The sequence below is a fragment of the Microcebus murinus genome, chromosome X (genome assembly GCF_040939455.1).
Source record: "Microcebus murinus isolate Inina chromosome X, M.murinus_Inina_mat1.0, whole genome shotgun sequence".
Lineage (NCBI taxonomy): Eukaryota > Metazoa > Chordata > Mammalia > Primates > Cheirogaleidae > Microcebus > Microcebus murinus.
The window spans coordinates 106,890,955-106,918,305 of record NC_134136.1 but is presented as its reverse complement, the minus strand read 5'-3'; the positions used below and the strand labels follow the sequence as shown (position 1 = coordinate 106,918,305).

At 34.6% G+C, this 27,351-nt stretch overlaps 1 protein-coding gene across 9 annotated transcripts in view; it reads left to right on the top strand.

The window, feature by feature from the left end:
- Positions 1 to 27,351, top strand: part of DMD (dystrophin) — a 2,109,452-nt gene that overhangs the window by 821,669 nt on the left and 1,260,432 nt on the right. For all 9 annotated transcript variants that reach the window (XM_012756891.3, XM_012756894.3, XM_012756895.3 and 6 more), the window contains 3 exons: positions 5,345 to 5,527; positions 17,137 to 17,271; positions 19,920 to 20,069. In XM_012756891.3, the coding sequence (XP_012612345.1) occupies positions 5,345 to 5,527; positions 17,137 to 17,271; positions 19,920 to 20,069 (468 nt within the window). The remainder of the gene's footprint in view (positions 1 to 5,344; positions 5,528 to 17,136; positions 17,272 to 19,919; positions 20,070 to 27,351) is intronic.

Genomic DNA, 27,351 nt, shown 5'->3' with positions numbered 1-27,351 from the left:
ATCAACATAAACTTCCATTTTATCATGTTTATACCATCACAGTTCCTACCTAATTTGTTTGTATGAACTGAAGATTGTACCTTACATGTAAGTGAATTGCCTACCTCAGAGTTGGCACTCAATAATTTATGACTACAATGATAACTATTATTTTTATGTACTAGTAATTATGCATAATCTAACCACATTAACCTATGTGAAATATTAATAGTGTTGATATTTGTTTGGTTCAAGGACTTATGACAGAGTAAAATCATTGTAGAGCCAGATATTTGGGTTTAAAACTTGGTTTGGCCCCTTGCCAACTGTTTCACTTTGGACAAATTACATAAACGTACTGAGCTTCAACTCCCTCATATGTGAATTGGGTGTCAGAGTGCCTGCTTTTTGGAATTATTAAATGGATGAAACATGAATGTCCTAACACAATGCCTGGCACAAAGTAAATGTCCCTACCTTGATATTTATTATTTTAATTGGTGCCATATGGTAAAAATATAGCTAAGTATACTTTTTTATATGATAATCCAGAAATATTTATTATAGTTTATAGCAGAGAGTAGCTCATGAAAACTCAGATGTTTAAACATGGGATCAATCATATGGCTTTAGTCAAATGTAGAACGTAAGTATCAAACGTACCCAATAAATATGTACAAATATTATTTATCAATTTTTAAAAATCTATAAGCTAAAATTTGTGTAAACAGTAATAGTTTTTAGAGTAGTAAAAATTAAAAAAATCATTCTAATCTGGTAATATCATATATCATTCATTCATTCATCAACACCTATTACATACTTACTATGTGCCAAACATCCTTCTAGATACTGAATATAGTATTGAGCAAAGCCATTACCTGCCTTCTTGGAATTTATGTTATAGTTCAGTGGAGAAGTAGGCAGTGAATGGAGAAATAAGTAAAATCATTTGAGATCATGATAATTTACCTAAAAAATAAACCTAGATTATGAAATAGAGGATGATTAGTGTTTAGGCAGGCTTTGGGAGTGGTACTGTTTCAGAAAGATTTGATTTGTAGAGCATTTGTGAGGAATCACATTTAATATGGGAGATCTGAATCAGAAGAAAAAGCCAATAATAATAAATTTCATGGCAGCACATTTCAATCAGAGCTACTACAAAGACTCTAAAGCTAATTGGGAAGAGAAAGAGGCTTGTCTGGCTGAAGGGAGTAAAACAGGGAATAAATGATCTAAGATAAGTTAGCGGGGGTGGGCAGTTATCTGTTAGCAGAGGAGTTTTCATTCTAAGTGAAATGGAAAAATCATTGGAGGGTTTCAAACAAGGGACTATATAATGGTTTTAAATTTGGCTGTGGGGAGGTCACTATGAGGAAAATTATACCAGAATGTGAGAGCTAGAAGGTACTTTGAGAGTAATATAGTCCACAATTATCTCTCTGCTGATCACAAAAATGAAATCCCCAGATAGGTTGAACAATTTTGTCATAGTCACAGGCTTTATCTGTGGTCACATCCACAGGATTGAAGGTATTTTATCCAATCCCATTTCATTCTAAGCTATTCTATTCTATTCATTGTGTGCCACCCATGTGGCCTTTCCCTGTGTATCTTAAGTCCTTTATGATCTGTTCTCACCAACTCTTCTGATATTATATAGTCACACCCTCAGATCCCTAAATAGATAATCTGCAGTCAACTTGTGTTCAGCTGCTCTGTTTCTCTCTGGATTTTTTTGTTTGGTGCAGTTCTTCTTCTGCTATCTAAAGGTCCTCTTCCTTCTCTCCTGGAGTAGTCTGCCTCTCTGGCTAACCACCCAGTCAGATCTTTTTTGATTTTTCTGTGCCAGAGAGTAGACTGTCTCAAATTTTAAAATTTTAAAAACAATCTGTGAAATGAGTGGTTCAACAAATTTGTCCACATTAATTGATATGTTTAAATAATTGATCTAGCTACAAAATTGATGCACATGGGGGTAATATTGAAAAGAGGAAAAGCTCAGGAAGCCTATGAGAATAGCAGCCAATGGAGTTGGCAGGAAAATACCATTTCTTGAGTTTTCTACCTCACAGTCAAGGCAGTCTCTTTAGGTCGGCTTCATAGTAGTAGTACCTTGTCCAGACTTATACCTAAGTTTATTTTGAGAGAAAATTTATCTTTATTGTTAGAAGATACTAACATCCCTCCCTAATTTACTCAAAGAAAAAAGTAGAGACCTCTTTTTGTTTCTTTATTTTCTTTTTTGTGTCTTATTTGAAAATTATATTGCTGTTTTGATAACTTATTATTCCCCTGTAAGCCAAACTTTTTTATTCACATAATAGAATCAAGGGGAATATTTGATAAGCAACATCTAACTGTAAGCTTCTCTTGTAGTTTAGCAATGAGTATATGCTGAAATTTTATATTAAGCCCACAAAAACCTCTGGAATTTCATTTTAAATTATTTTCTTTATTTTTTTAATATTTTTTGCTATTGTGACTCTAGAGCTAGTACTTAACAGAACTTACACATACAATAAGAATAGTGAGTACACAAATACACTCATGTAATTACCATAGCAGTGATTCTTGCACTTCGGTGGTCAATGGGAATCATCTGGAACATTTGTATAATACACAGAGTGGCCAGATATGGTGTCACATGCCTATAATCCCAGCTACTCAGGAGGCTGAGGCAGGAAGATCACTTGAGCTCAGGAGTTAGAGACTGCAATAAGCTATGATCCAGGTAACAGACCTTTTATGTTTACAAAATAATACGCAGATTGCTGGGCCCCAACCCACAAATTTCTGATTCAGTGAGTCTGGGGTGGGGCCTGAAATTTTTCATGTCTGTCAAGTCCCAGGTGATGCCAAGGAACAAGTTCCAGAGTGGTTCTATGGAAGCATACTTTGAAAACCACTGATTTGAGATATTGGCAATGAAAAATGTCTGGGCATATCATGATTAGATTCATGGAAAATATGGGAGCATGAGCCACCATTTTTTATAAGGATTATGTTTAAATGATAGCAGTCATTTAGCTTTCTCCCTTCCCTCATAGTAGAGAATTTCATCATACTATCCTTTCCTCATATCTACCTGGGTTAGTAAATTTTGCTCTCTTTCTTCTTCGAACCTTTTCCAACATCTAAGCCTGTTTTTAAAAATGAATATATGAAACCTAAAAATCAAAGAAAGAAGTGTTTTTAGCTCTACATTTTTAGATAGCTGAATGAGTTGTAATTTCATTCATTGGATCCACTACAACATACTTCTTCATCTGATGGAGCATTTGAGACCATCTTGATGGAAACTATGAGAAAGGAAAAAGATGTAACTCTCAGGCTGATTTACTTAAACTCTCTGAAGCTCAGTTTTCTGATGTCTAATATAGAGATAACAAAATACATCTCAGAAGGTTTTGTTAAAGATCCAATGAGGTAGGATATATGACATGGCTGGCATTGCACACAGCAACACATTTTAAGTGGTTGATGGTTGTTAATGTTGTTGATGATGTTATAATTACTACAATCAAAATATGATTTGTGTAGAAACAAACCCCATGCTTAGTGATGTCAAAAGGCTGATTTAATCTAAAATATTGAACTAAAGATGTCCATCAATTAAATTAAATCCAGTGAAGGCAAACATTTGCATTTTCTGTCATACTGCATACTTTTAAAGAATTGTGGGACTAAATCCAAAGAAGTAGGGTAATTATGTTGAAAAACATAAAGGCATTTTATAGCTGACCTTGTTCATATCCTGCCCATATGGCCTTACTATCACTACTACATTGTATGGAAGCCCAACTTCCACTTGCTAGAACCTACATTTCTTTATCTGAGGGCTTTGAGTGGCCACAGAATCCCACTTTTGCACCTGTGTGGCAGGCTGCAAATACTAGGAAATTAACATTTCCCCAACAGTCTGCAGCCAATGATAAGAGATAATGTATAAATAATACCCCAGTTCCTTTACCCCTGAATGGAATAACCCCAACACACATGTTTCTTGGGGCTTTCTAACAGGATTAAAATCTAGTCACCAACAGTGGTTGCTGAGCTTAGTAAGTATATCCTTATGATCTCTCTTTTGTTTCCTGTCTCAATTCCCTATTTTGCTGCCAGCATTTTTTCATATTGCACATGCACATAAACTACTTATGCTTTAAAGTTCGTAGTTGGCCCCTGGAGGAACTGAAACTAAAGATACTCTGTGTGTGTGTGTGTGTGTGTGTGTGTGTGTGTGTGTGTGTGTGTGTTTATAAAATACATATCAAAAAGTTAAGGAGTATAAATTTCTTCCAGCCAAAGATGACTAGTAGCTTTCCTGTGGTTGAAAAAACTTGGGTTTATTACTTTTTGCAATAAGGAAAAATACACAAAATAGCGGAATCTGGGGTGTGTAAATATAAAAAAAAATTATAGGGTTTGGGCTTGTGTTAGGGGACTTGAGGGAGTGTTTAATGTAATGGCTTCACTTTGAATTTCTTGTCATTTGCAAGTGGGGATAACTGTATGATTGGGTCCCTTATCTTCTCCAGAAGGAGGGAAAACCAGAGCGAGGGTGAAGTTGTGATAGATAAAGAAACATTTATTCATATTAACCAGGATAGAGGAGTGTTTGGTATTTTGTGGTTTGGGCAATGTTAATGTTTTGTCTGTATTCAGACATAACTACTGAGTGATCTTGTTGTAGTCTTGTTCCACCATGATAACAAAGTTGCCTTGTCCAATGTTGAAAGTCTGTGAAACAGTTTATCTTCCACAGAAGACCAAAGCATAACTGTGAGTGCCAGGCCAGCTTCTGATGTTAGGGGCTGCTTTTCTGTTTTTCTTTCTCTCATGTGTTTTCAATTACTGAACAAAAGTTTTTTTCATCACAATATGGTCCCAAATATAGCATTAAGAGGACATTTCTATGTTCAGTATCTTTTGATGTAAATAATGATATTTATGCTGGTTTTAGCATTATTCATCCATCTTAGTAATTTATAAGTGATTTCAATTCTTGACTGCTAAATATTTTTTAACGTAGTTAGTATTGAAATATTTGTTTCTTGCCTTTTTCAAACAACTGTATTAATGTAGATATATATGAATTTAGCTACAAATCCAAACTTGCATACAGACTACTTTTCAATCTATTCTTATTAAAGATCTATTATATTTTAATTATAAAATTTTCAACTTTCCAGTTGTAACTAGACCTACATTTATAGAAGATATTGGAGTAAGTATTAGATTTATTTTTATTAGTCTTATCCTAACAGGGATGTTGTGAGGAAGAAATTACATGATACATAGGAATGCATTTTGGAAGTAAAGTCATTGCCATGTTATTAAGAAACTATTCTTTATTTTTCAGAGAGCTAAAGAAGAAGCCCAACAAAAAGAAGCAAAAGTGAAACTGCTTACTGAGTCTGTAAATAGTGTCATAGCTCAAGCTCCACCTGTAGCACAAGAGGCCTTAAAAAAGGAACTTGACACTCTAACCACCAACTACCAGTGGCTCTGCACTAGGCTGAATGGCAAATGCAAGACTTTGGAAGTCAGTTTCTTTTCTTGATTTTATCAATTATATGTTAACATGTGGTCATATATGTAGCACAGTGGTTAAGAACACAGATTCTTGTGTGAAACTACTTAGGCTTGTGTTCTTCACTCAAGGATGTTTAAGTTGTATGACTTTTGAGCCAGTTGCTTAACTTGTATAAATGTGTTTCCAGTCTATAAAACGGACATGAAAATAATACCTACTTCATAGAGTTGATGAGAAAATTAAATGAGTTATTCTATTTAAAGTACTTGGCCTAGTGTTCAATAATCATGAGAAGTTATTCTAATTCTTATTATTACTGTCATGATTATTATTAAGTCACAAAACTCGTATAAATATATTTTCTCCAGATTTATAAATGTTGATCTCTATTTGAATGTGTATAAACTTATTTAAATGTCTCTGTGGGAAAATATTCTGTGAATTATATTCTTATTATAATTGTGATTTATAATTGCTGTGCCCTATAGAGTTCTTTATAAGACATGTTGCCTAACTAACTCTGTTTTTTTTGACATTTTACATTATATTTATTCATTGTCACAAATTCTGCTTTATCTTTCCCACATGCTTTACTCTCTAGATTATGCTTATGTGATATAGATAAAATATCCAGGTGCTTCACATGATTACCATTTAATTGTACCAAAAATAAACTATGATCTTCCTTGTGAAAATACTGTGCCAAGGAGCATAAACCTTTATCTTCTACTAAATGCTGACTCTGTCAGATACTGCACATGAGTTAGACTTTAGATTAAGACCCCTTCCTCTGCACATACTGAGTTATCTTTGTGAATATAGTTAATAAAATTCAAGTCCCCAATTAATTTTGAATGGCATTATATAGTTAGCTTCATATATTGAGTGTTTAATATTTAAAGGCAGATACATTTAAGACCAGTAAAATAGACCTTTAAAAATATTTTAAAGTATTTTTACCCAAGGTATCCCAGATATTCCCAATACAGTATTATTTTCTAATTATAAAATGTGATCTGGGACTGGGCATGATTATTCTCACCTGTAATTCCAGTGCTTTGGGAGGCCAAGGTAGGAGGATCACTTGAGAACAGGAGTTCAAGACTGCCCTGGGCAACATAGCAAGACCCCATCTCAAAAAAAAAAAAATAGCCAGACAGAGTGTCACGAGTCTGTAACCCTTGCCACTCAGGAGGCTGAGCCAGAGAGATCTCTTGACCCCAAGAGTTTGAGATTACAATGAGCTATGATTGTGCACTGCACTCCAGCGTAAGCAAGAGAGTAAGACCCTGTCTCTAAAAAAAAAAAAAAAAAAAGAAAAGAAAGAAAAAATAAAAATAAAATTAATTGATCTTACAGTTTCTCCTTTATCAATTCTAATATCTTCTTTATTTACCTGTCCTTACTTTGAAAAAATCAATTGACCAATTGACTCCTCAAACACTTGGCAGATGCCTTCTTTGTGCCAGTTCCTATTAAAATTTCTGAGGATATAAAGACACATCTCTTATAGCAGTGCTATGTGAGTGCTGTAGAAAATAAAACAAGGAACAGGAAGAAAAGTGATTGGATGGCACTATGTAAGTCTCAAGAAAATCACAACTAATTCACTATTATGTTACATGGGACAGGGACTTCTTGTCTGTAGGAAATTGCTTTCTGACAATATTGAAATAAAAGAGCTAACTATTCGAGTTCTTAATACCTTTATATAAATCTTATTCTTTGTTTACTCATATTCATGTTTATTTAAGTGATATTCTTTGATTCATGAGAAATCTATTTCAGGGTACATTTTCCAAAAAGATATTTTCTTTTCATATTAATAACAAAATATTCAAGACCATTTATTTGATGATCGTTCCATTTCCCACTCACTTCTAACATTTCCCATTTGTGCTGAAGTTATCAAATTATTTACTTTCATTTTATTCATTCTCCACTGGTTTGGAATATATATTTATTTTATATTAATGATCCCCTTAATTATTATCATGCATACATTATCAACAAAATTTAACAATAATATTTCTATGCACCTCTCTAACAATAATATGGCAAAAATACTTGTGTGGTTTAATTCCAAACTTACCTCTTCCATCATCGATATTACTGTTGCCTACTATTTAATTTGCACTTTACTTCTTACTTTTCCCAAATAGTCAATACTATCACTGCTGTTATAATTGTTTGTATTATATCTATATAGATGTGCCAATGCTATTTTACCAATTTCTGAGACCAGTTTTGTTGTTTATATTTCCCTTTGCTTCTGTGTTCAATTTATTTCTTGTTCTTTGAGTATGAGTAGCAAATGTGCTCAGGTTTTGCATGATTGAAAATACCTTCATTTGACCCTCAATACTAAAAAATGGCCTACTTCAGCATCTAATTGTATAGGGACAATGATTTTTATAACAACACTGAAAATATTATTTCCTTCTGACATTTCTTGCTGTTAAGAAATCTGTGGTCAAATTATTGTTCCTTTATAATTTTCTCTAGTACCTTTTAATTTTCTCTTTGTCTTTGATACTTCACAGTCTTCGTTCTATTTTTTGTATGTGTAAATTTCCTTTCATTTATACTTTGTCACCTGATATGTTAATAAGAACAGATAAATTATTTCTTTTTTTAGTAGTTCTTCATTATGTTTGCGAAGATTGTCTTAGTCACAGTCTCTCCATTCTTTCCTAGAGTAACTTTGATCTATAGAGAATATTCCCATCCTATATTCTGATTCTTGATTTTCCTTTAATATTTTCTGTTTTCTTATCTCTAACTGCTTAATTCTGGATAATTTTCTAAAATATGTCTTCCAATTCACAAATTCTTTCTTCAACTTCCTATGGCATAATTTATCCTTCAATAGATAAATATACTCATATATATATATATATATACACATATATATATATGAGTGTATATGTGTGTTTATATTTTTTCAAAGAGCATGTTTTCCATTTTCTGTGTTTTATTTAGTTCTTTTGCAAATTTATTTTTTATGCTGTTCTGATTTTGTATAATTAATTATGCTTATTTCTTTAAACAATGTAAACAAATGCAACCCATTTCACTGAGAATTCTCAATAAATAATAACCATGAAGCAGTTTCATTTTTCCTATGACTACCACCAACCATGTCAAACTCTACTTTGTCTGGTAGTTGGCTTCTCAAGCAATATTTAAGTCTGATCTTATCACATTTTATTCATACTTAGTTATTAAAATTTAGTCTAATTTAAATGTTAATGTCATACTTTATTCAAGTATTCTACCTGTTTAAATTAATCTTGTGTCATCAACAATGTATACAGAGTTGGGAGTGAAAAGAAATGGGCTTACTCCTCCTCTCACCCAATTTCTGAATGCTGATCTTCTAGTGGTGGTATAAAGGAAGATAAAGAGGGGAAAATACTCTCTTAGTGTAAATGTCCTTTTCATAGTTGGCTACAATTGCTGTTTCTTTTTGTTAACATGTACATACATCTGTGATGATTATTCTGTTGTTCCCTTTCTAGATTTTATCATCACTGGCCTGATTTGTTCTCTGTACAGTTGCTGTGCTTTGTTGGTGATCTCAATTGGCCTTATTCATTTGGGCTTTGAACCCAAAACTGATCTCCTAGGCATTCATGATACCTTATAATATGTAATATAAATTTCAGGCTGACTCTTGCTGACAGCCTTATGCCATATTCCCTTGAAGATTACATCTTTTTGACCAATGCTTCACTGATCCCCTAGGTTGTTATTTATCTACCACATCTCAATTCAAAACCTATGGATATTAGAAGAACCTATCTTCCATACCTCTCAGTAACGAGAGACTTGAAAGAGTTGTCCTTGACTCCTTTTTGGCCATACCAGCAGCTCAACAGGAAATGCATACCAACCCCCCTTCCTGAATATGTCCACCCACTAAATAAGTGATTCTCTTCTAGATCCTGTAAAGAAAAAAAGGTCCAGTTGAGTTTCCCCTACCCATCCAAATAAAAAGGTGAGAGAGAAAAATTGCTTAACTGTCCAAACTCTCTTTTCTTCACTTTCCTCAAATGTCCTCACCATCAACCCTCTCTATATAGACCAGGGCTTGTAAAAATGAGTAATAGATGTTCTCTCAAAATAAAAATGCAGGCAACTTAGGCCTATGAAGTTTGAACTCTAGTTGCCAATCTCAAGACAATGTATCCTACTATCAACATATACCACTAGGCTAAGCGTATTTATTATAAAATTCTCTAAAATTGTTCTTTTATTTCTGTGTCATAAGTTGTAAATTCTATCAGTTGTTACAACTAATGACTCCCTCTAATAGCGGTGAATTTCCTCATGTGGTTTTTAATTTTGTACACGTGTGTTCATCTATCGTAGAAATAGTCTTCACTGGAAATTCCTTCTGCTCTGGACTATTGAAGGGTCCTTGTGAGTCTTTGTATTTGTCTCTACCAGGGTCCTAGTGATGTTAGGCTCTGCCATCATGTGTGATATAAGTTTAAGTTTCAATTTCTTGATTCTTATTTGCCAACCAAGAATCTAAAAAAGTTCTCAGTTTCCTTGCTAATTCTCTATACTCAAGTGGGTGAGGATTTTCCAGTTCCTGTTTATAGGATGGGTAGCATGCTACATTATTCTTTTCCATCTTCCTGGCATGAATGAAACCAGTGCCTCATCTCCCATCTCAAGTTAGTGTTAATTACTAACTTTAGTTAGTGTTAATTACTAGCTTTTATGTTACATACTCTGTTCTTTTTTTTTTTAATTTTTTTTTATTTCGGCATATTATAGGGGTACAGATTTTAAGGTTTCAATAAATGCCCATTTCCCCCCCTCCCCCCACAAGTCTGAGTCTCCAGCATGACCATCTCACAGATGGTGCACATCTCACTCATTATATATGTATATACCCGCCCCCTTCCCCCCTGCCCAATACCCTATTACTGCAGTACCTATGTGACCACTTAGGTGCTGTTCAGTTAATACCAATTTGCTGGTGAGTATATGTGGTGCTTGTTTTTCCATTCTTGGGAAACTTCACTTAATAGTATGGGTTCCAGCTCTAACCAGGAAAATATAAGATGTGCTATATCACCATTGTTTCTTAGAGCTGAATAGTACTCCATGGTATACATATACCACATTTTATTAATCCATTCTTGGATTGATGGGCACTTGGGCTATTTCCACAGCCTTGCAATTATGAATAGTGCTGCTATAAACATTTGAGTGGAGGTGTCTTTTTTGTAGAGTGTCATTGGATCATTTGGGTAGATGCCCAGCAATGGGATTGCTGGATCAAATGGTAGATTCACTTGTATCGCTTTAAGGTATCTCCATATTGCTTTCCACAGAGGTTGAACTAATTTGCAGTCCTACCAGCAGTGTAGGAGTATAGAATTTTTTATTTCCATCTTGATTTTTTTCATTTATGAAGTAATCATTTAGTAGGAGGTTGTTTAATATCCACGTTTTTGTGTAGAAATGTGAGTTTCTGTTAGGGTTGCTTTCTACTTTTATTCCACTGAGATCTGAGAAGGTACATGGTATGATTTCTATTTATTTAAATTTCTTGAGATTTACTTTGTGTAAATCTCTAGGATATGGTCAATCTTAGAGAATGTCCCGTGAGCTGATGAGAGGAACGTATTCAATGGATTTTTGGGTAGAATGTCCTGTAGATGTCAGTCAGACCCAGTTGTTCCAGGGTTTTGTTTAAGTCCATTATTTCTTTATTAATTTTCTGTTTGGAGAATCTGTCTTGTGCCGTCAGTAGGGTGTTGAAATCTCCGGTGATTATGGAGTTGCTATTAATCCATTTGCTTAGATCCAGTAAGGTTTGCTTTATGAAATTGGGTGCATCTAAGTTGGGTGCATATATATTTAAAATTGTTATCTCTTCTTGTTAAAGTGTGCCCTTCATCATTATATAATGACCCTCTTTGTCTTTCACTACTTTTGTTGGTTTGAAAACTAAATCGTCTGAAATTAGAACTGCCACACCAGCCTTCTTTTGGCTTCCACTTGCCTGGAATACTGATCTCTACCCTTTTACTTTTAGTCTATATGCATCCTTGCAGGTTAGATGTGTTTCCTGAAGACAGCATATACTTGGCCTGTATTTTTTTATCCATTCAGCCAGCCTATGTCTCTTGAGTGGAGAGTTTAAGCCATTCACATTTTTTGAGAGAAATGATAGGTAAGGTAGATTACTGTTCATTCTGTTGGGTTGGATGTTGTTGCTTTGATTTCTCTCTTGAGCCATTGTATTATCTGGCCTTTAATCTTTGGGTTTTGGTTGTTTTTATATTCCTGAGTTTTTATTATGTTGTTCTGTGCATAGCACTGTTTTGAGTACTTCATGTAGGGCTGGTCTTGTCTTGAATTCTCTGAGACTTTGCTTGTCTGAGAATGTTTTTATTTCTCCTTCATATATGAAGCTTAGTTTTGCAGGGAAGAAGATTCTAGGCTGGGCATTGTTTTGTTTCAGAAGAGTGAGAATGGGGCCCCAGTCTCTCCTTGCTTATAAAGTCTCATTAGAGAAGTCTGTTGTTATTCGAATTGGCTTTCCCTTGTATGTCACTTGCTTCTTTCATCTTACACCTCTTAGAAGGGCCTCTTTAGTTGATATTTTGGTCAGTCTGATGACTGCATGTCGTGACGTCTTCCTGTTTGCATTGAATCTCCCAGGGGTCCTCTGAGCTTCTTGAACTTGTATATCAAGATTTTGAGCAAGGCCTGGGAAATTTTCCTCTATTATATCTTCAAATAGCTTGTCCAACCCTTGAATGTTGTCTTCTTCCCCTTCTGGTAACTCTATGACCCTCACATTAGGTTTCTTCACATAATCCCACATCTCTTATAGGCTTTGCTCTTTTCTCTTGTTTCTCTGCTCTATCTCTATGATGGTTTTATTTAGTTGGAGGGTGTTATCTTCAAGCTCTGAGATTATTTCTTCTGTTTGATCTACCCTGTTCTTGAGACTTTCCACTGTATTTTGTAGTTCCCTGAATTGATTCTTCATTTCCAGGAGTTCGGTTCAAACTTTTCTTCATTGCGTCCATTTCTTTTTCCTGATCCTGGAGGCTTTTTGTGGTTTCTTTGTGTTGGTTATTGAGTTGTTGTTGCAGCTGGGTGAGTGTTCTTATGATTCACATATGGAATTCCTCTTCTGTCATTTTGGTTGCCTGATTTGGGTTGGTGTCCGTTTCTAGGTGTCTGGTGCTCCTCTTTGGGGTGTGTTTTCCGTTTGGTTCTTCATATTTCCTGAGTTCGTTCGCTGATTTCTTCCCATGTTGATCAGTTGTTGTTTCTTTCCTTTAGGTTTTTGTTTGGATATTCACACGCCTTGTTTAGTTTCTGAGGCGGTAGGTGGTGTCTGTGGGTGAGATTCGACCACTCCCTGTATAATGAGTCAGTGGGTGCCGTGATAAGGCTGTGCAGGATGCCGTCCTGTCAGTAGGTGGCGCTTGCTTGGGGGAACAGGCTATGCTGTTGTTTTTGTGCCCTGTTATCAGCTCTTGCTCTGGGCAGAGCTGGGTTGGGTAAGCCTGCCCTCAGGCACCACCAATGCCGTTAGCAGGGGTCAAAGTTCTGTTCTCTGCTTCCAGGAAAAGCTGTCAGGGCAGGGCTGGAATGGTCCTGCTCAGCCAGAAAGTCTGCGTGTGGGGGTGGGTCTGTCTGAGACCCGCAGTCTGGAGTGGGCCTCACTTCTTTCCACCCTCCCCAAGTCCGCAGCTACTCCTGGGCCTCTGACAGCAGGCCAGACCACACGTCACCAGGCCTCCCTGGATTGTGATGTCTGCGGGGAGGTTCCCTGCGCAGAAACACTGCCTGGGCTGGGCGCACGGCCTCCCTTTGGTGGGAGGGTTGCCCTCTAGGACGCTGATATGCCCCTGGAGGCACACACACCTCTGCAGGCTGTTCACAAATATCCCTTCTGTGCCCTGGGCAATGCTAGCCCTGGGTGCAGGGGATCTGGTCTGCAGGTCCGACCTCTGAGTCCCAGAATTCAAACTGTATCCCCACCAGGGAGAGGAGTTCTGGTCCCAATTCACCCACAGGGAGCCCAACCTGTGTATGTGTCTCTCAGCCTCTGAGTCGGCACCGTTCTCCTGGGAACACCGTGCCAGCAGCACCTGGGAGGGCTGGCGGGTAGGGAGCTCACAGTCTGAGTTCCCCTTAGTCAGCTGTAGAGTCCCAAAAGGGAAGGTCCGGTTCCCTGGAGGTGCCTCCTGCTGGTGGCTGTATTGTCTCTCTGGGCAGCTGCAGTCAGCGGAGGGGAGAAGAAGATAATATGGCGCCTGCCCCGCGGTTTCGGGTCTGTGCATACCACGGAGGTGCACAGGGATTTGGGAGTCTGGTGCCGTGTCTGCTACAGGCTCACCGCTAGCTGGCAGTGGCCGTCTCTGGGCTGGTGTCCACAGGTGTCTCCACCCACTGGGGAGCCCACCAGCAGTCCCAAATGCAGGGGAGGGGAAAGGTGATTTATCCACCTACCCTTCCCACTGGTCTCCGGGCTGCTCCGGAGGTCTCAGCTTCCAGTTCTGCTCCGAAACATCCTCCCGTGGAGTCTCCCGGGGTCTCAGGTACCCCTCCTTCCAGCCCTCGTCTGCTGTATGCTCGCCTTCTTGCTTCTTTTTCCTAATTTCTGCTAGAATCTGTCTTTTCTGCAGAAACACTCTTTCTGGCGGTGTTTCTCGTCTGCCATCTTGATCCTGAACTCCTCCATACTCTGTTCTAATATGTCAGTATTTTGTTAAGCTCTTTTTTCTGACACATTATTCTTTTCCATCTTCCTGGCATGAATGAAACCAGTGCCTCATCTCCCATCTCAAGTTAGTGTTAATTACCCTAGATTTTATGTTACATACTCTGTTCTAATATGTCAGTATTTTGTTAAGCTCTTTTTTTCTGACACATGAGGTTTTTTAGACATGTTTTGTAGATCAGTTATGAATTAAAAATGTTTCCTTTGTAGTTTATCCAGCAATGTAATGTTACTGAAACAGAGTATGTGGGGGGCTTACCTCATCGGATCCATGTACAGGCTTGTATAGAAGTTTACTTTTTCATTTGTACTCTCCTTCAAAGCCACTTTGAATTCTGTGACTTCAAAGTAATTTTAAGTTCTAAACTATTAAGCTTAACAGTTATTCTAAGTGGCTTTTAACTCTAATTCAGGCTTCGAGACTATATTTTATGTTGCAAAGGTGACCTGTAAAGCTGGTACATTCAGCCTCTCCAGCTGTCTCCTTCAGACGCATTGAGGACAGAAGAGGCCATCCATCCTGACGGTTAAATCAGCAAGGTAGTTCATTACCTCAATCTACACCAAAGTTAATAAGACACATTACCAGTTGCATCCCCTTATCTTCAAAGCTCTAAGGTACCCTCAGGTATTTAAGGAGATATTTATATTTTCCCACTGGGATCTATGCCCAGAATGAAGACAGCTTGTAGTCCAGCAGGAGCTGGAAATGACCCAGATTTAAGTTTTCTTTCACCTTTTAAAGTAAAATACTTAATTTTACTTTTTGTGATAAACTGTACATAAGATACCAAGCAGGTATAGAAGTGTGGTAGGCTTATAAGGCAGGTTTGACTGATACTTTTCATCAGATAGAGACAGAATATCCTCCATCATTTGTAAGGGCTATAAAAAATGAGAAATATGGGAAGTCTGATAAATATTTAGCTTATCCTAAAATAAAGCTTTTCTCTAGACTTTACTCTTGGTGGTACTGTGGGGCAGTTTCAGGTAGTGATGATTGCACCACTGTATATCTTGTATTTATAGGTTTACCTACTACTAACAGTCTCCAAGGTAATAGAAAATAATCATTTTAATATTCTTATCCTCTCTTGCATCTTTCTGCCTTTTCCCCAACAGACATAAACACAATGTAGAAACTTACCTTTATTATTTCTTTGGTTTAAAAATATTTTATCACATACATATGAATAAAAAAACAATGTATTGTTCAGTTTTGCCTATTTTGAGCATTATAAAATATGGTAACCTATAATATCTAGTTTTCTAGAGCTTCCTCTTTTCACCTAATATTTTTGTGTCTGAAATTTATCCATATTATTTGATGTACTTTTTCATCATTACTTCTCTATTCTCTGTTTGAAGGTGACCTGTGTATTTGTCCATTCTCATTCTGGTGGACGTTAAGGTTGTTAACTTTTTTAAAAATTATTATTACAGAAAGTGCTAAAATGATCATTCTTGTAATTGTATTGGTTATTCATGCAAAACACTTTCTCTGAGCATATATACCAAAAAGTGGAGTTGTCATTTTGTTGGATATATTAATGTTCACCTTACTGAGAATGACAAACTGTTTTCCAAAATGGTCACTCAGTGCACACACCAACCAGCAATCAATGAATTTTTTGTTGAGGCATATTTTCTCCCAAACATCGAATTGTCAAACTTCTTATTTGTGTCAGCGAACTTGATATCTTACTGCAATCCTGACTTACATTTCCTTGTTTGCTAATGAGGTTGAACATATCCTTATGTTTATTATATATCCATATTTCTGTTTGCAATTCTGTTTCAGGTCTTCCTCTCATTTACTATTATTTGTTCATCTTTTAATTGACTTTTGGATTTTTTTCTGTATTCTTATTAATCTGTTACAAATATTTTAACTGTTGTCTTCAAGTTTGAGGGCTCTTTTCTCAATTCTTTTACAGTATCTTTCAAGGAATAAAAGGTTTTAATTTTAATGTAGTCAAATTTATTCATCTCTTTTCTTTGGTCACTTTTTAACCAAATATCTTAAGATATTTTTCTCCACCCAAAGATCAGAAATATTTTCTTCTATATTTTCTAGTAGCAATCTTAATATTTGGTCTTTTATGTATGAATACTTATATATATGAATCTATTTCACAATACATATCAAAGGCCATTTTAAAAAATCAAATTTTTGAAATAGTTACTAATCATATTCTGATAATATACCTCAATGAAGTAATAAGAAATTTGGGTAAAATCCATATTCTTGGTGATTTTTGGCATAAAGTTGTACTAGCAAACAAAATTAAAAATAGCCTAACTATCCAATAAATGTGTACTGATAAGGGAACAAAGATATAGCCACTTAAATGAAGCCATAGATTTTCATTAAAAATGTCTTCTTAGTTATATTGAAAAATTATATGATCTAATGTTTAGTGAAAAGAGAGCTATACTTAAATTCATATTTTAATTGCTTTTAACTGTAACATTATGTATGATAAATTTTAGAGGTCACAGAAAAATGGTTGATGTATAAGAAAATTATATATTCATTTTTACATATGTTTTTATTTTTCTATTTTTCAGACTGCAATGTTGGTGAATATTTTTGTTTTAAAAAGTAAATCACTGGATCTTGAATTTATTCATTATTCATGTAATAAAATGTTTCTTTAATGATTTGTAATTATACAGGTATTAAATGAAAAAAATGACTAGTTGCATTTTAAATTATCTACTGCAAAGGAAAGGTGAAAGATAGAAAATAAAATGCTATATTTTCAGAAGTTATAAAAATGTAATGCCAAAGTCTCTCATTCACTTTTATACCATAACATTTAATCTGTGATATATATTTCTTTCTTAGGAAGTTTGGGCATGTTGGCATGAATTACTGTCATACTTGGAGAAGGCAAACAAGTGGCTAAATGAAGTAGAAATGAAACTTAAAACCACTGAAAATGTTCCTGCTGGAGCTGAGGAAATCTCTGAGGTGCTAGATGTAAGTTGTGAATTAAACTAAATGATGATAATTTATATGCAGTAGTGAATAAGGTCAATTACCAAATAGAAAATAAATTCAAAGTAAACCACACAGGAGAGTGTAGTTACCATATATCACTTAGTGCTGGCACTTTGGATAAAGCCTTTGTTCCCCCTAAGAACCTTCCAGGTCTCAAGGTTTTAAAGAAGGTTTAAATAACCTCTTATAGAGAACATTTGCCTTTTGTTATATCACTAAGTCTTATGTAGACATATTACCTCCTTAAATCTACTGCAGACCTACAAAGACAGTTTGAATGCATAATTTTACTCCTTTAAAGTAGAGCTAAACAGGATGATAATATGAAGCATTATTTCCAATTTAAAAGCTACATAAATTGGAATATATTTTTAAATTATTTGAAATCACAAATCTATACCTTAGAGAATGTTTTGAGGTATTAAATTGTCATGCTTTGATATTGGAAATATATCTTTAAAATATTCATACAATCTAAGTAAATTTTCAAGTTTTATTTTGGAGACTCTTAACGAGTAAATTTTAAAAGATTTTGCATATATGAGCTTTGATTTATGTTAACTTCTGACATTTAATTAATCATACTCTATACATTTTAGTGTACTTTTGGCTTATCTTCTATATGTAATGATTATGTAGTTTTAGCATATTTAGTATTTTTGGAGCTGTATGTAGTGTAGCCCCTTTATAAATCTGCAAAATAAGGAGGACAAATTACCCAAGATATGAAGAAAATGTGAAATATTTCTTTAGACATAGTAAAATTAGAATCCTAGAACATCAGAGCAAAAACCTATAGATCATTTTATCCAACTTCCTTATTTTTGGAAGAAAATTGTAAAACCTAAAGAGGATCAAAGAACAACAAGGGAGGTCTCAAGTGGACTATAATTTTGGCCCTGTCCTATTCAGAGAGGCTCACTGAATGTTCGTTATGAATCAACAATGGGATGCATCTTCCAGAAAAGTCAAGCAAATTTATAGCAAAATTAAAGGACAGTGACTAGAACAAAAGATATGGAAATGCAATTATCGTATGAAAATATCAGACTGTGCATGAAGCACCATGTTAAATTGTTCATACCACATTTTAAGTGATGCATGGAAAAACCAGGGCATGTTCAGAAAGAAAGAATGAGGAAAGGCAGCAAACTTGAAGCAGTAATGGAGAGTATTTAGAAAAGAAAAGTAGGAAAAAGGCTTTCTGTCACTATTTACCATCTTATTTACTATTTTAAGTAAAATTGGTTTTGACAATGTCGCTGCTGTTCATCCAGGTAGACACTTTGAGTAGCAAAGGTCTAGACTATCATTTTTCAAGGATGGAAAAACTGCATACCTTTTAAGTTCAAGGTTTCTATAATTGATTCCTTAATTTAGCTTTCTTGCTCCCAGTCCACTTTTTAAAAAAATGAACAGCCTTTGTGCTTTATTAGGACTTATAAAAATAATGTATCCATTAAAATAAATATTTGCAAAGTTAAGATTTTTTAGAAGTAGTAAAATATATAATTTACAAGGAAAATTATTAATAACATTTTATACCTAAAAATGTGATGGCCTTTTAAATATTTTACAGGTCATAGTCACATGTTTTGTACAAACTCTTTTAGGAAATCTCTATATTTTAATTTCCCCAATTTTTAACAGAAAAATATACTAAAGTGGCTCAAAATTTGAGAAATAATTGATATACAAGAAATAATTATAAATATGCATTGGGGCATTTCCATGTCTTTAAGACATGAAAACAAAAGAGCATTGAAAGACTTTGTTAGAACATAATGCCCATCACTTATTATATACATGTTTGAGATCCAGTTGATATTGAATCATTTGTTTTCTAGCATGCCTAAACTTGACACTGAGATTCTTTTTTCCTGTATAATTTAGCCAGGTAACATTGTCAATTTTGAGAAGTATATCAGTTATGGATTATTGGGCTGCAAATAACAGAAATTACACAATGGATTAAACACACAAAATGATCTTTTCTCAACACAAAAAGGAAACTGAAAAGAGGTTACCCAGGGATGATGATAATGATAGTTCAACCATATGATGAGACATGTAAACTCTCTCTCTCTTCTTCTCCCTTCCTGAGCTTGAAGGCCTTCTTCCTCATTTTTATTGCCTTCCAGTCCAAAATGGTTGCTCTATCCCTAGCTTTTGTATATGTAAAAAAGTGTAAAGGGCAATGACATTTCTTCTTGGAGACTGTTCCTTTTTTCTTGTATTTGGAAAGGAAAATTGCTCATGATTTTCTACCTACATATATTTTCAGAATCGTGTCCCCTGGACATCACTAGCTGTAAGAAAACTTGAGAAATTGAGTATTTTACCCCTCCAGGTTTTAGAGTAGAGGATGTCAAGGAAGAAGGTGGCTGCAAATGATTTTTTAAGTGCTCAGTTCATGATGCTGCTATAATCCCATGAAGATACATGGAGAGCGACATCATATTTTTTTAAACAAAAATGCCCCTTCATGTTTTATTACTCCAATTAAATTTTGCTGGAAATTGCTTATGACGTAATTATATGTAAATCAGAAGATACTGAGCATTCTGTGTTAATTTAATATATTTAGAAAAAGAAGGGAAATAGTAATTATTGCAAATGTGTTTCAGTCACTTGAAAATTTGATGCAACATTCAGAGGATAACCCAAATCAGATTCGAATATTGGCACAGACCCTAACAGATGGTGGAGTCATGGATGAACTGATCAATGAGGAACTTGAGACGTTTAATTCTCGTTGGAGGGAACTACATGAAGAGGTATGAAGATAAGTGAAAAATCTCTTTAATCTAATTTGCATAAATATATAGCAAATACAGGCCTTTCAGATAAGATGGAGCAACACTTTAAATATTAGCTCAGCTAACAGGTTTTATAGACAGTTCAATGCCAGACACTGGCTGAATTTTTTATGTGATATTATATCATTTAATCTTACAAAAACATTACAAAGTGGGATTTTTAACGAAACTGAGACATATCAAGAATAGTAATGTTTTTAGGTGCAAATACTCATAAATAGATAATCTAATATTCTAAGTCTGATGTTATTTGATCACAGGGTTTTTTTCCCTATCTAAGATTAACCAATATATGTGGGCATCCTTCTCCCTCTCTCTCTCCCTCTCTCCCTCCCTCTCCTCTCTACCCTCTCTCTCCCCTCTCTCTCTCTCCCCTCTCTCTGTTTCTCTTTGACTTTCTCTCCCTCTCTCTCCACCCCACACACATTTGTTATGGTGATGCATAATCCACTAATAATATACATGATTCCATTATTACCCTGGGTATTGTATATTTTCTCCAAATAATACAAAAAAAGTCTTATTTGTATTTAATTAAGAAAGGTTCATGTTTCATAATTCACACACAGCATGATTTTTCAAATCAAAATTAAAACAAAATAATATATTTTTCCTAGTCAAACAATGTTTCGCATATTGTCTTATAAGTCAAGAATAGATTATTTGTCAAGAAGAAAACCTATTTCATAATAATAGGTTTAGTTTCATATCCATTTACTGAGTGCATCTACTACATGTGAGCTACTGTTCTATGGTTTAGTAATAAGTAAAAAAAAAATCTCTAACTTCATTACTTATAGACATTGATTAGTTAAGCAAAAATTCATTTATTTCCTAATATGTACAGGACATAAAAACAAATAATATCCATATAAGATAAAAAAGGATAAAAAGAGAAAAAAGGGGGTGGTAACTAGGGGAATATTCAGGAAACCTTTTGATATTTACATTGGGGAGATGTTTTACTTGCTTATAAATTGGAAGAAAGGTCCTGAGTAGGAGAAGCTTCTCTCCCTTGGATCCTGAAAAGAAGTAGGGGAGAATTTGGCAGATCCATGCAAATGTGCCAACAGCAGCCTCCAGTCTTTAATCCTGCCACTGTATTTGGTGAGTAGTCTATCCATATTTTATCCATATCAAAATAAGAGATCAGGGATTGGAAAAGGGGAATTCCAAACAGTCTCTTGGCCCTTCACCATGTTTCACTGTTATTGTATGTGAGTCAAAGTAGATATTCCTAGGTAGCAACTAATTTGAAGGTTATTTAAATTAGGATTTTGATATAGAATCAGAGTGTGATTTTATTTATATTTGAATATTAGTGTCAGGTAAGAGATTGTAGTTCAAGAAAAAGATCAAGGTAGAATGTAAAACTGATCTTGAATTAACTGTGAAATGACCTGACTTTTAATTTTTAATATTTTTCAGTGTTTGTCTATTTTGTCCTTAAGAATAGACTCCTCTCTAACCTGATCTAGGTACCCACTCTATATAATCATCTTGCAATCCTTTATTAACACAAAACTACCTATGCCTTTTAGTTCAAAGGTATTTAGTATGAAGCCTGATATTTCCCCAAACACATAATTCAATTCAACAACAAACCTTGGTTGAACACTGACTCTACTATAATATGTACTGAGTTGTTAAACCATGGAATTTTGGATCAGAAAAACTTGGGTTAGAGTAACCCCTCATATTAATCAGAGTCCAGACAGGGCACAGAAAATGCATAGTTACTTGAATTGGGAGAGTTTAATACAAAGAAGTATTTATGGGGAATTAATTTTGAAGAAGGAATAAAAGAGAGCTCTAAAGAATGCCATAGGGCTGAGGGATGGTCTCCAAGGAAGGAAGGAATGGACGTGGAAAGATAGGAGCTGTACTCAACTCTGGGTCCAAACACTTCTTTGGAAAGAGTGTATCCACAGCCCATGAGATAGCAAAGAAGTTTACTTGGCTGACTCAACCCACAGCTAGCCCATAGTGGGCTGAAGCTAGTTTGAGGGAATATTGGAACGAAATGTTGACAAAATTCATAGGGATATAGCCTGTGAGGAATGCTATTTGAATTTGCTGGGAAGCTGGCTGGTATACCCATTGTATTTGCTGGGAAGCTACCTGTAGTAGGTGCTGCTGAACTTGGAGAAATCAGGTGGGGCTCTAGGAAGCTGCCTATGGTTTTGCTACCCACGGTGAACTTTCTGCTCTGGCATCCATAGAATTTGTAAGATTCTACCCATAGAGGGTGCTGCTGAAACTCATGGGGATGGGGGAGTGGATGAAATGAGCTCTACTGAACATCCCAGAGGCCAACCCAGAGCCACAGGAGTGGAGAAAGAAGTAAAAGCACACTGATGCAGAGAAACCTTTACCTCCCCATTGTTACTCTAGTGCCTTTACTGACAAAGCTTAGTGTCATGTCAGCTGGCAAAATGATAAATGTTCCAGTATCAACAATAGGACAATGTTGAAAGGCAATAAATTGATAACTGACACATTCCTCAACCATTCATTAGTTATGTGACCTCGGGTAAACTTCCATTTCTTCACCTGTGATGAAGATCCTGTTTTATAGGGTGCTTGTGAGCAAAATATAAAATGCTGTAATGCAACTGCCTACTATGGTGCTAGGAACATAGTACTATTCAATAAATGATAAACATTTTTATTTTTACTAGATTGTATGCTAGAGTTATCTACCCTCAAACAAATGTGTGTGTGTGCACGTATGTGTATGTCCTGCCAAGGGCAGTGATAGGAAATACATATATTCCAGTATGAAAAATAATGAAATGTACATGCCTCCATTAATGAAATAAAATGCATGAGATAGAAAAAAGGACTTTCATCATTTATTAAGTCTTAACATTCAAAGGCATTTTCCATTTCTACTTTAATAATAAATTAAGCAGAATTCTATAATAATAAATAAACCTAGTCCTGGCTATGTTTGTATTAGATAGTCCTGGCTATGTTTGTATTAGATATTTAGCCAATAATAACCTGAGAGTTATTTGATGACGAAAATAAAGCATATTTGTTGCTTTAGGAGTTTCATGAAAACCACATTATATTAGAGATAATATCCTTCTCAAAATCTATTGTTCTGGTCTTTAATAAGCTGATGTTACTTTAAAGATATAATATTGAGTTAAAATTATAGGTAGTAGTGGGGCTTTCATATTTCTTAGTCTATAACCTGGGCCTGTTGATCAATTCCAAACTACTTAGGTAATAATGGAACACCTAATTATTTGTTAGTTAAATAAATTCTTTGGATATTCCCACTGACTATGTAGTTAAAAAGACTGGTTTTTTGATGCAGTAGATGGAGTCTTGGGATACATTATTTGAGGAGCTGAAGAAACAAAATGATTACAGTAACAAAGTTATCAAATTGATTTTTTTTCAAAAAATCATGTTGTGCATCAATGTATTATAGTCAAGAATACTGAATTTGTTTTCAACTATAATTTTCTTGATTTTTTGGTTGGCTAAGGAAAAATAGTACTTCCATTAATAAACAAAGTGTCCTTTCATTTGAAAATGAGCCTTAACCTATTTTCTTCTCAATTAAATGCCTATGTCAGAGGTTTGTGGAGTTTTTTTATTGCCTACCTAATGTTTCTTATAGCTACAATTATGCACAACTAAGGTAACATTCAATTGCCTGTTAAATCAATCAAACAGCCAGAGTTTTTATTGCCTATGAATATTTAAAAGAGATACGCTAGATCTCATTCCTAATTTCAGAGTGTGAGTTTGCATTCAGATAAGTAATAAATTATTTCCATCACTTTAAAAGGTGTCTTTCACTCTTGATAATCATACAGCACTACATTTTCTACTCACAGTAATGATTTGAAAGATGGTTAGCAAACCAGGAAACAGCTCCAAATGTCATACCAAATCATATAATTTTTACAACTATTATAATAGCTTTATTATTCACCAGAGTAACCAAGCTGCAAGGGATGTTTTAGTAATACAACAAGGTGCATAATAATAGTAATAATAATATATGATTACAAAGGCCCAGGTACTGTTCTAAAAGTTGGATATGTATTTTGTCCTTTAGTTTTCACAATCACCTTATGATATACAATCTTTTATATCCCCATTTTATAGAAACGAAAGGGTATCAAAAGCCACAAAGTTAGGAAGAGGCTATAGAGTATTCACACCAAAGTTCCTTTACTCTTTAAACCCAGGCACATGACCATTTGATCATATTACTTCCAAAATCTGTGACCCTTTGCTTAAATTAAAAATAAAAGTTTCCAGCTTAGAAGTGAATATTATAATTAACTAATTTCCCATTTTTAAGGAAAGCTTGCAATGTGAGCTTAAAAGTATTAGGGCTGACTAATTAAAAGAAAACATTTTAGCATGTTGAATATTAAAACCAGACATTTAGAAGTCCAAAGCCTTTACCTATTCTCTTGTTTAGTGATTATTTCATTTCCCATTTCCATTCATTTCAAAGCTATCTTTAAGTTGTTTCACCTGACATTAAATAGCAGAGTAAAAGAAAAGAGATAAATTCTAAATTGGTTAATTCTGCTTTAATAGTAAGCTTCATGATAGGCAGCTAGAGGGACCTATTAATTGTTCCAGGTAATTATGACTTTGAATTGTTCCCTCAGTGTCACATCTGCTTTAACATAGATAGACCAGAATGGAAAAATTATGATTGAAGGAATACTATAAAGTAATCTAGGAAAATAAATGATATTATATCTATCAAGAGATTTAATTTTATTGGAAAGCCATTTGCCTAATAAGAGAATATGTTTATTGATTTTGTTGATATGTTTATTTTTAGAAAATATCAATCTGTAATAATAATAATAGTCACTATTTATTGAACAGAGTTTTATCTCAGTTCTTTTGCTAAGCAGTAATAAACAATATCATTAGTTTTATGAAGTAGATTTGATTAGCTCACTTCACAGATGTTGAGATGAGGCTAAGACTTCTAAAATGCCCTCTGCAGAACACCAAGTTTCTGGAAAATGCCCATTGGATAGAATTTTAAATGTATTCTTGCTTGTAAGGAAGAATAAGTAAACCTCTAAAGGCCAGGACAAAAAAATAATTGGGTGAAACTGAAGCATACAGGTAGTACAGCTATGAGCACTGACCCTTGTATCGCCCTGGAGTTAAAAGCTAATGCTAGGAACCCAGATTTTGGGTGAAGTAATTCCTTTGGTAGAGAAGAAATCTGTGCCTCAGGTTCAAACAAATGGGAGATCTAAACAGAGATCCTACATAAGGCTGGAGTTATATCATTAGTAAAATGATGGGCAGAGGGAATTCTATTTGTCTGCAGAGAGTACCAGAGAAAAATATATCTTTCTTCTCCTTGTCAGTGAAAAGGAATAGTAAGAATAATTATAATCATCTCACCTGAAAATTTATAACTGTGGGCATATTTTTTGGAGTATCTCTTGAGTGTATACTACCACTCAAGGTCAAGGAGTACCCAAATGAGATTGTTAAAGTAGTACCAGATGAGTAGCACCCTAGCACTAGTCAGAAGCAAATTCAAATCTTTTACAAATAAAAATGCTTTTAGTATCCTTACAGATTAAACTCAGTGAAATTTGAGCTCACAAAACACACACACACACACACACACACACACGCACAAGAAATCAAACTATCCTAAAGTTAGCATATATTTATTAAACAACACAAGATAAATTTAGACTACCTGCCCTAGAATTTCAGATATTTGAATTGCCAGATATATAGTATAAAATAAGTAGGCACAATATTAAAGGAATAAATGTTATTGAAAATTTGAAGGAGAAATAAGACACTGCAAAATTTGAAGAATATTTGATAAAAATCTAAGTAAAACAACTATAAATAAATATTCCAAAAAGTAAATGAGTATATTTAATATATATTATACAGTTGAAAAAAAGTCAAAAGAAAATTAAAATACACTGTACAAAATGTAGTACCAAAAATTAAGGTGGTGGAAAATATGAACAAGAAGTAAACAGATATGCTGGTTGTGGGACATGAACATCTAACTTACATCAAATGGGAGTTTATAAAGAAGAAATAAAGAAAATGGAGATTACTACAACTCAACAGTAAAAAAGAAAAGAAAAGAAAACACCCCAGATAATCCTATTAAAAATGGGTAATTGAACTCTATAGACATTTCTTCAAATATGACACATATATGGCCAACAGATATATGAAAAGGTGCTCAACATCATTAATCATCAGGGAAATATGAATCAAAACCACGATAAGATTATCACCTCACACATGTAAGGATAGCTTCTATTTAAAAAAAAAAGATAAATTTTGGCGAGGATGTGGAGAACAGGGAACCCTTATACATTATTGGTGGGAATGTTAATTGGTACAGACACTATGAAAAACATGGAACTTCCTCAATAAAACTAAAAACAGAACTATCATATGATCTAGCAATCCTACTTCTGGGGATATAGCTAAAGGAAATTAAATCAGAATCTCAAAGGGATTATCTGCACTCTGTTGTTTATTGCAGCATTATTGACAATAGCCAAGATATGGAGACAACCTAAATGCCCAATGAAAGATGAATGGAAAAAGAAAATGTTGTATATAAATACAGTGGAATATTATTCAACCCTAAAAATGAAGGAAATCCTATTTGCAACAACATGGGTAAATTGGGAAGACATTATGCTAAATGAAATAAACCTTACACAGAAGGACAAATGATACATGATACCACTTACGTGATGCATCTAATATAGTCAAAGCCACAGAAGCAGAAAGTGTAATGATAGCTGCCAGGGGCTGGGGTAGGAGTAAATGGGGAGGTATTTGTCAAAGGGTACAAAGTTTTAGTTATACAAGATAGATACTATAATTCTTAGAAATATGTACAGCAAAGTGCCTATAGTTAACAATACTATATTGTATACTTAAAAATTTACTAAGAGGATAGGACTTATGTTACACGTTCCATCACAAAATAATAATACTAGGGCAGGAGAAAGCTTTGTGAGGTGATGAATAGGCTTATAGCATAGATTAAGGTGATGGATTCATGGGTGTATAAAGGTTTTAAAGAAAATGGAGATATAGGGATATGTGAAGGATACTAAAGGAAAATTTTCCAGAGCCAGGGACATAAATCACTTAAACAGAAAACATTATGTAACAGGCAAAATAAATGAATAGAAATTCAATGTTAGACATATCACAGTGAACCTACAGAATT